At 41.7% G+C, this 10831-nt stretch overlaps 1 protein-coding gene across 1 annotated transcript; it reads left to right on the plus strand.

The window, feature by feature from the left end:
* Positions 1–323: 323 nt before the first annotated feature.
* LOC110219875 (uncharacterized) lies at positions 324–8069 on the plus strand. Its single transcript, XM_078145957.1, is given in 5 exon segments — positions 324–490; positions 4019–4145; positions 4979–5074; positions 6451–7677; positions 7747–8069. Coding segments are annotated over 5 exon segments (1758 nt in total). The 5' UTR covers positions 324–457; the 3' UTR covers positions 8022–8069.
* The last annotated feature ends 2762 nt before the right edge of the window (positions 8070–10831 follow it).

Here is a 10831-nt window from a genome sequence, read left to right on the forward strand (position 1 = left end):
ACAATCGGTTTCCTTTGTAATCCCTTGTTAATTTTTACATTTAAAAACATTATTCTGAGAAGGGGCCCATAGGCTTCACCAGTTTGCCAAAGGGGCCCATGATACAAAAAAAGATTGAGAAATCCCTGGTCTAGACACATGGTTCCTTTTGTGGGGGGAGGGGGGAGGCTGAGATGGGGGGAGATTGGAAGGGAAAAGGCAGTGGAAGTAGAAATCTGTCCAGACCTTTTACATTTCCAAAGCTGCTTTGATTGGAGTCTCTCCCCGATGGAAGAGCCTAGGGCTCTCACCCTCCTTGGTCCCTTATCCATTGTAGGTCCTTGTCGAGAAAGCCAGTAACCTGCCTGCAAGGAGAAAAAAAGATCCCCTCCTCCTCCTCTGGGAAGCTTCTTCTTTCTTAGCTCAGCCTGTAGGGGGTCCAAGCCTGACCCAAGTTGGAAGCTTGAAGCCAGAGGGAATGGCCCCTGGGACCCAGAGAACTTCATCCTTGGTAAGTACAGTTAGTCAAAGGACTTGGCAAACATTAGCAAACATGAACTTTTCCATAGACAGAAAACAACAGAAGGAGATTGTGTATGAATCTTTCAGTGTCTATTTTGAATATGTGTGTGTATGCATATATACATATAAATATATAATGAATATATGTGTATGTGTATATATGTATATTCATTTAAACACATATTTTCATTTAAACATACATGCAAAATGTAATAGCACTGCCTATTTCTCACTCTCCTCATATGAATGTCTTTCTGCTCATTTCTTTACGTATTTTAACTGTTTTCTTGACCGTTCATCTCTAACTTCCTACCTCCACGTCTTACGGTCTCCCCACCCTTCTTTTCCTGAATGCTCCCTCTTGTGGCAAACAACAACATTACAAACTAATTTTATACGTGGAAAGCCTTGACCAGAGTTCTGAAATACTTCTCAGCTATTTTCCTTTGCAATATCATAGTCAGTGTATAAATGTTCTGGCCCCACTCACTTCTGCCTGCCTCAATTCATACAAGTCCTGCTAGGTCTTTCTGAATCTCTCCCATTCCCTCTTTCTTAGGACACGATGCTATTCCATTTCATTCATAGACCAGATTTTATGTTGGCAGTGTTGGCAGGAATCTTAGCAGTCAGCTCTGGCCCAGTGCCTGACCCTAGAGTCCCTTCTTCCACAAACCCCACCCTTTCTTAAATATAGGCAGCTTATTCTACTTTTGGACAGCTGTGTGGAGTAGGAAGATTTTCTTTCAATCCAGCCTAATTTCACCTCTTTCCAACTTTTCCCTATTGTTCCTTGTTCTGCCAAGCAGAGAAAGTCCAAATCATCCTCTCTGTGTCTGCCCTTAAGATACTCAAACACCACTATCATTCACATCTCACAGAGACCTTTTCTCAACATAAAAGCTCCAAACTTCCTTCTAAACCTAATTCTCAATGGCCCAACCTTATAATCCACCACCATCTTGGTCACCCTCCTGGGGATGTGCTCTGCCCCTTCCAAAGGGTTTTTCTAAAATATGAAGTCTAGATCCTAGAACAAAAGTTAAGAGGGGGGTCTGACCAGAGCAAACAGGGAAGCCTAGGTACCTGGTTTTGTATCCTGGATCTCTCATAGCGGAGCCTCAGATGTCATTAGCTTTTGGGATGGCAGTACCACACTCTTGACTCACGTTGGGTTCGAAGTCTACTGTGATCTGTTTCAGATGAGCTATGGTCTGGCCATGCCTCTCCTATTTTGTATTTGGGAAGGTGAGTATAAGAATTTACATTCATCTATATTAAACTTAATCTCACCAGAGCTGTGTGAATGAAGAGAAGGAAGGAAGGAAAGGATCAGATACAATGTATGTTGAGAAGGTAGAAATAACAAGTTTTGGCATCTGATTGGATATCAGTGAAGTGAGGGAGAGTAGGAGTCCAGGGCAATGCTGAGATTTTGAACCTAAAACAAAGACCCAGGTGGTAACCTGGGAAAAGACAGAAATATTTGAATTTCAGTTGTCTCATCTGTGCATTGAACAGATTCTTTCCATTTTTGTAACTGGAATCAACTGTTTAGATAACTGCTGATCTGTCTTATAAGTTTGAAGTAAGCTGTGCTTCCCCCCCATTCCTGTTCTCCCCCCCCCCACTATTTCTCTTGATATTCTAGGCCTTTTGTTCTTTCAAATGAAATTTATTATTTTACCTAGCTCTGCAAAGTATGTCTTTGGTAGATTTTTTGGTATAGCATTAAATTTTTAATTTAATTTTGGTAATACTGTCATTTTCTTTATGATGGCATGGCCCATCCATTAGCCCTAATTATCTCTCCAGCAATTTAAATTTAAGAAGCATTTTGTAGTTGGTTGTATTATTGTGTGTCAGACTAACATATGACAACATATTCCACAATAAATTCTTAATGGATATGGCCTGAATATTAAGGATCATAGGACAAAAAAATTGAGATTCTCAGATCATATACTTTTTACAACTAGAGATGAATTCTTAATTGGATAAGGATTTGAAAAAGACAAAATGGATCATTCTCCTGCATGAAAAGGAAATGCTTTTGCACGCACAAAATCAAGTCATCTGGGACAAGAAGGGAAGCAATAAACTGGGGAAAAAAATCTTTGTAGAAATTTTTTCGGAAAAGGTTTTGGAATTCAAGGTGTTAGTTGTTGGACAACTCACAGCAGCAGAGCAGACCAAAAGGCATTCCTCAGTATCTCATTGCTCAAAGGATGTCAATAGAGTTCTTAAAGGAATTACAAACAGTTAATAACTCTATGAAAGAAAATTCCAAACACAGTAAGAATGCACATCAAAACAACCCTAAAGTTTCACCCCACACCCATCAAATTGACAAGGATAATAGAAAGTAGGACTAGTCTGCATTAGAGAGATTGTAGAAAGACAAGTTGGCTAATTCACTTTTGGTACAGCTGTGACTCAGCACAACCATTCTGTAAGGCCATTTGGAATTAAGTAGACCAAGTGGCTAAACTGTGCATCCCCTTTGACCTAGAGATTTCACTGCTAGGCATATACCCCAAGAAAGTTACTGTCAAAAAGAAAGGCCTCATATACACAAAATGTTTATAGCTGGAATTTTAATAGTAGCAAATAACAAAAACAGAGCAGATGCCCGTCGATTTGGGAATGACTAAGCAAATTGTGGTATGTGAATGTAATGGAATATTATTGTATCACAAGAAATAGTGAATTTGAGGAATATAGAGAAGCATAGAAGAACTTGTACGAGCTGGTGCAAAGTGAGGTAAGCAGATTCCAGCACACACTATACACAATGACTACAGCAATGACCAGACTAACTAGTGCTCATATAATAGCTAGTGGTTAAACAATAAAAAAATCTTTTTAGTTAAAAAATGTTTTTGTATAAAGGATGGCTCTGTGGGAGGTGGCATATAAGGGAGAAATGCAAGACAAAAGGCATCAGTAAAAATGTATTTTTTAAAAAGTCTTCATCTTTGTCTTGTTAGATACAAATCAGATCTGTCTCAGGAAAGAAGCAATATGGGGCTTTTTCTTTGTCCTCTCTTCATTAATCCCAGGAAATCTTCTTTGCAAACTACTTTGTTCTTGCCAGATCATCATAAATTATTCATATAATTCTCTTGAAGAGGGTTTCTTGAATACAACACTTGGGACAGTCTTGATGAATAAGTTGTTTTACATCACCTTCTTCTGTCTTCTTACATCACATCTGTCTTCTCCACAGATGCTCATGGAGTCTAAAAGATCCCAATAAAAGTCACAGGGACAAGTACTGGACAATAAGACATTTCTTAACTCCCTTCCAACTGCTGACATAGACTGTTTTTATCATCATTTGATTCACTCTTACCACTCATGGTTTCCAGATTGGCTCTGACACTCATCCTGGGCCCCGTGGCCAAGTCTTAGTCATCTGCCTTCTATGGGGCTTGTTTTCTCCTCTGTAAATGGGTTGTTGTATGGAACTAGATCATTGCCAAAATCTAAGCCTCCAAATCCTTTGGTGTTTCAGAAAGGTGTGACATTCAAGGATGTTGCTGTGCTCTTCAGCCAGGAGGAGTGGTGCTCCCTGGACCCTTCGCAGCAGAAGCTGTACAAGGATGTCATGCTGGAGATCTCTCAGAACATGCTGTCCCTGGGTAAGGATGATGTGCCCTCTGACCCCACCAGTGCCCAACCATTTGGAACATTCTGTTAAAAGGGACTGCCTTTGCTCCCTCCCCACCTACTTGGTGAAGTCAAACATTTATGCATGATTGAAAATGAAAGATGGCTAATTCCTTCCTGTTGGAGAGACAGAGACCTGCTGCTCCCTTTTCTCACATCAAAGGTCCTTGCCTTGTCTAATAGAAAAACAGGAATTTCTTTTTATTACTTCTCAGGTAGTGTCCTCACAATTCTAGGGAGTTTTAGGTCAAAGATGGAATCAGATTTATAGACTCTCAGACTGAGATGTGACCTCAGGGTCTAAGTCTCACTTGGACAATAATTTCCTCAAAAGCATCTCTAGGCACTGGTCAATGAGCTTTTTTTTTGTCGACTTCTGGCTCAGGGAACCCACTAGGTCCTGCTGCAGCCCCTTCCCCTGTGGGAAGTGTCTTATCCTTATGGCATTGATTTTGACATCAAGCCTCAATTTACAGTTCACTGCTGCTAGTCTTACTCTTAGGGGCTTACAAGAGCGAGTCTGGCCTTATTCTTTCTTAATACTTTCCTTAAATTTCATTAAAAATGACAGAAGTTATAGGGACTTCCTATTCTTCCCAGAGGGAGATGGACAAAAAACCAATTCTGTGATTCCAAATTGGCTCCATGACTTTTCCTGTTTCCCTTTTGTAGCTCCCAGCAACATCAATACATTATTCCTATGAATTCCTGGGCACTACCTTCTGCTCCTTCCTAACATATCCCCTTCCTCACAAGGGAGTGAATTTAGAGGTTTCTGTATTCCTTTGCTATTTACCATGATCAGGGCTTCCAGTTCCCAAAGCAGATTGGATCTCGAAGTTGGACAAAGGAGAAGCACCATGGTTGCTAGAACATGAAGACCCAAGGAACTCCTGTCCAGGTGAGTGAGTCAAACTAGAAGGTTTCAGGGATTTACTTCAGGAAGTCATTATCTGCCAATGTTGGGCAGGGCATTCTCCCCCAGTCTTCCGAGGTCATTTGAACAGGACTGAGGTTGTCTGCTGTGAGCGTCAACATAACTCATTTTCCTGATTCATCTTGTTTGATCTTTGCCTGCATTCTTAGAGAAAGAGTGCCTCTCACAATGACTCCGAGCTTTTTCCTCCCCTGCTCTTGTGGGGTGGGAGTGGGTCTCCTTTATCTTAGAATTCTTTCTTCAGAGTCATGTCCCCTGATTGGGAATAGAGTGTGTCTGTTTTTCAGCTTAGCACAGCACCAAGTGCTGTGACCAAGTGACCAAGCATTAGGTCCTGAAAATCTTATACACAGATGTGGAAAAGGGGAATTACAAAATGCATCCTCTGCTGAACATAACAAAAATTATATTGAAATTAGAAAAAGGCATTAGAAGAAAGGACATCAACTTTTTCAAATCATACTCAAGAGTAGATAAACATTCCATTGCACAGTAGGTATAAGATATTATCCTCCATCCTGAGAGGGACACAGGAGACAGAGGAGATGTTGACTGCTCTGTTGGAAGGATGAGGTATAGCTGGTCAATACTGCATGCTCCATTCTATGACTAGGTCTTGTTGATGGTAGTCTGAAGATGTGCTTTAGGGGAAGATAAAAGGTCAATAGGACAGTGGACCAAAAGTGATAGATGAGATAGAATATAGTTGGGATGTCTATTGACTCTTACATTTAGGTTCAACAATTCATGTGCACATTTAGAGGTTGGGGGAGATGGGTATGGTTATTTGTCTGATGCAGAAAAAGAGCTGAGCGTGTCAAAACAAGAACAGTCAGTAGTGAGGGATGGCAGGCAAGGAAGATGAAGTGAACTTAGGCTGCATGGATATAATCAGTGTGTCTAGACCAAAGATGCTGATAGGCCTGTTGTACTGAGATCTTTTGTGACTGCACCTGAGTAGTACGTCCAGTTCTGTGAAAGGAATTAACAAATTAAGACATATGGGACAGACATACATGGGATGGCTCTGCTCAACCTATGGACCTCCTAGGTCCCCTGCATTGATGTGAGGACAGAGCTATTGAAGCGTCAGTGGTGAAATAGCAAATGAATGAATAAACCAATGAGAAAATATTTATTAAATATTATTCTGTACAAAGCATGGTGTAAAGGGCTAGGGATAAAACAAACAAAGAAAACTGGAGGGAAGGAAGGCAAGGGAGAAGGGAGGAGACCAAAGTGACACTAATGTAAATCACTTTTGTTTCTGCCAAGGGAAGTAAGCAGATATATTTGGGGGTGTTTTCCTTGTTTTGTTTTGTTTTGTTTTCTTGCTTCAGGTGGAAGGAATAGACCCCAAACCCAGAAGTCTGCTCCAGAGCTCAATAGTTCCGGTGACTTCAATTTGAGAAAAATCAAGGGACGTGAAATTAACTTAGAGAAACAGCAAGACAATTTGAAGAATCATTCCAGAAAATTAAATATTATCCTCAAGAAAACTCCAAGGGAAAAGGAAGATGATGAATGTAATAAATCTGAGAGTAGTTTTACTCCACAGCCAACCAATAAATGTGATCAGCTGGAAGGGTACCCAGATCTTACTGAAGATCAGAAAATGTCAAATGCCCCAAAGCCTTACAAATGCAATGAATGTGGGAAGACCTTCAGTCGAATCTCGTACTTTAATGGGCACAAGAAGATTCATGATCCAGAGAGATCTTTCATTTGTAATCATTGTGGGAAGGACTTCCCAAGGCCCTACAAACTTACCGTACACCAAAGGGTACATACTGGAGAGAAGCCTTATAAGTGTAATGAATGTGGAAAGTCCTTCTCCCAGGGCTCATCCCTTACCCTACATCAAAAGATTCACAGCGGAGAGAAGCCTCATAAATGTAACGAGTGTGGGAATACCTTCAGCCAGCGCTCAACACTTATGGCCCATCAGAAGAGACATACCGGAGAGAAGCCCTATCAATGTCATCAATGTGAGAAGGCCTTCAGCCGCAGCTCAAGTCTCAGTGTGCATAAGAGGAGTCATACGGGGGAGAAGCCCTATCCGTGTAATGAATGTGGGAAGGCTTTCAGCCAAACCTCATCCCTTACTGTGCACAAGAAGATTCATACTGGAGAGAAGCCGTACAAGTGCAACATATGTCAGGTGGCCTTCAGGGAAAGCTCAGCCCTGAATGTACACAGGAGGTTACATACTGGGGAGAAGCCTTACCAATGTAATCACTGTGGAAGGGCCTTCAGTCAGTCCTGCAGCCTCGCTGTCCACAAGAGAATACACACTGGAGAAAAGCCTTATAAATGTAAGGAGTGCGGCAAGGCCTTCTGTGAGAGCTCATCCCTTAGTACACACCGGAAGATTCACACTGGAGAAAAGCCTTATAAATGTGATGAATGTGGCAAGGCTTTCAGCCGCAGTAAAACCCTTCACACCCATCAGAAGACTCACAGTGCAGAAAAATCTCATAAATGCGATCAGTGTGAAAAGTCCTTTCACTTCAGCTCATACCTGGCTGCGCACAAGAAGATTCATACTGGAGAGAAACCTCATCAATGTAAAGAATGTGGGAAGGCTTTCAGACAAACCACAGCCCTTACTGTACATCAGAGGATTCATACTGGAGAAAGACCCTATAAGTGTAACCAGTGTGAGAAGGCCTTTCACCGCAGCTCATACTTGGCTGTCCACAAGAAGATTCATACTGCAGAGAAGCCTCACCAGTGTAATCAATGTGGAAAGGCTTTCAGAACCTCCTTGAACCTTGTCGTCCATCAGAGGATTCATACTGGAGAGAAACCATATCAATGTAGTGAATGTGGGAAGCTCTTCACCCAGAGCTCCAACTTTACCTTACATCAGAGAAGTCACGCTAGAATGAAACCTTATGAATCTAATTAACGTGCTTATCAAGGACTTGATGACACAGAAAACACAGCCATCAGATGAATCCATATGAATGTAGTTATGTTTTTCCCTCTTTTTCTATCAGTGCAGAAAGAAGGAAGAAGCAGATGGAACTTTGTATTTCCTGTAATTGGGTATATGAGAGAATCATATAAAGACATGTAGGAAGGGCACGGGGAGAGGCATAAGATCTTCACTCTCAACAGGACAAAGAAGGTTGAACACACACACACACACACACACACACACACACACATTTGGTGAAGAAATAAATCAGATTCAATAGGGGATAATTAGGGGCAGCCAGGTAGTGCAGTGGATAGAGTACTGGCCCTGAAGTCAGGAGGACCTGAGCTCAAATCTGGCCTTAGACACTTAACACTTACTAGCTGTGTGACTCTGGGCAAGTCACTTAACCCCAATTACCTCACCAAAATATATATATATACGTATATACATACATATATACATATATACATATATATATATATATATATATATATATATATATATATATATATACAGTGGGGGGATAAGCAGGGATGGGGAGGGGGATTAATATGGAGGACAGTAATGGGGAGGGAATAGTCGAAAGCATAATGAATGTTCACTTGGGAGGGCGGATTCTGAAGCGGGTATTAAAAGGTAAAAAGAAATCAAATAAATGATACAAAGGGGTCTCCATTATTTGGGTAATGACTGGGCAATGCAGTGGAGATGGTGTGGGGCCTGGAGTTGTAAAGATCTGAGTTCAAAACTGGCCTCAGATCCTTAATAGCTGTGTTACCCAGGGAAAATCACTTAACTTCGATCTGCCTTAGTTTCCTCATATGTGAAATGGGTATAATAATGGCACCTGCTTCTCAGGGTTGTCATGAGGATCAAATGAGTTAATATTTGAAAGGTGCTTTCTGGATTTTAAAGCATTTTGTAAATGGTAGCTCTTAATAATATCTAATGGGATATTACTTTGTCATGAGAACTACTGACAGAGACCATTTCAGAGAAACTTGGGAAAACTTGCATGAACTGAGGAAAAGTGCTGAGCAGAAACAGGAAAACAATTTATGCAATAGCAATCCTATGAAGAAAAAGTACTGAACAGCTTCAGAACCTGCAGCCTACAATGACCACCCAAGTTATCCAAGAGGACCAAATGTGAAGCAGGCTGCCCACCTCCCGACACAGAGGAGATGGCTCAGAGTGCAGAATGGGACGTACAGTTTTGGGCTTAGCCAAGGTGAGAATTTGTTTTGCTGGACTACGTATCTTGTTACCACACAAGTTAACTGCCACCATTTATACAGCATTTTACAAAGTGCCCTACAAATATTATCTTGTTTGATCTGTATGACAACCCTGAATGGTGGATGCTGTTATCCTTATGTTACAGGTGAGGAAACTGAGGCAAACAGAGGTTAACGACTTGCCCAGAGTCACCAGCTAGTAAGTGTCTGAAGTCAGATCTGAACTCAAGTCTTCTTGGCTCCAGTCACAGCACCCTATCCCCGGCACTGCCTAGTTGCTCAGACTTATTTGGAAGCAGATGGCCCTGTTCTCTTCTGGACATTTGGTGAATGTTGACTCCTAGAACCTCCCAGAAATTGGTTAGAAGATGGTACTCATACCTAGTAGTTCAAATGTTAAACCCTGTGAAGAACCCTGAGACTAAAGGAGAAATAAATAGCAATGTAGAGCATGAATCAGAGAATGAAAGTTCAAGATTGACAGGAAGGTAAAAGAAGCAATGAAAAGGGCTAAGCCAAGAAATTCCTCTTTGGAAAGTTCTCATAAAAATACAATAATAAATAAAATAAATGGGAAGAGAGTAGTAAACTAATCAGTTAAGTGAGAGAGGGAAAGGGGAAAATGTAATGAAGATACAGATAATTAAACAGAAATACAAAAAAAAATGGGAGGGGGGAAGATAAAGATAAAGAAAGGAAGAGAAATCCTATAACTAGAGAGAGGACTGACAAACAGGAGTGGTGGTGAGGGGAAGGAGCCTGTTGGGAAGAATATTGCATAAAAGTAAACAGATTTCATCCTAGGGACAATGCAATCTTATTGAATGAACACTTATTAGACACCTACTATATTCCAGGCATGTGCTAAGCACTGGGGATACAATTAATAAGAAGAAAGGCAGTCCGAGAGGACAAGGCCCAGCTCCCTCCAGCCTTTGTTGTCAGTCCCTCTGGGGCAGTGAGCTAGGAGGGTAGAAGTAGAGGTGAGGGCCCAGCAGTGACTTGGGTCAGACAGACTACCCCTTCTCCCTCTCTTTCTCCCTCCCCCCCACTCTAGTCCTCATCATGGGTCCAGGCCTCAGCCTAATGAAGAGCCGGCAGACTCAGTATGACTGGAGTGCAAAGAGAGGGACAGATGAGCCCTGGGAGGGACGGGAGGAACAGGGATGGGGCTGGGCTTCTGGGACAGCCGTCTCTCCTCTTCCTTGTTGATGTTATTGCCATTTTTAATCTCCCACAAAATCTTGTTAATAAAAAAATTTTCAAAAAAAAAAAAGAAGAAGAAGAAAGGCAGTCCTTGCCCTCAAAAAGCTTACATTCTAATTGGGGCAGAAAGTGTGCCTGTGGGGAACACTAGAAGACTCCTAGTGCAAGGGCATATTGTTCTGTGGAGTTGGAAAATCCAGGTAGGGTAGTAGAAGCAGAGTTGAGGGACTCCAGAAGGCTAGCTTCTGCCCTCTATAAAGGAAGGCATGGGTGGTGGGGAAGGGGGTCGGTTCATCCTCCTGCCCTTCACTCACAGGGCAGAGGAAGTTGGGGGAGGTAGTGTCAGTTAAA

Source organism: Phascolarctos cinereus, unplaced genomic scaffold (assembly GCF_003287225.1).
Source record: "Phascolarctos cinereus isolate Bilbo 61053 unplaced genomic scaffold, phaCin_HiC Scaffold_726;HRSCAF=1367, whole genome shotgun sequence".
NCBI lineage: Eukaryota > Metazoa > Chordata > Mammalia > Diprotodontia > Phascolarctidae > Phascolarctos > Phascolarctos cinereus.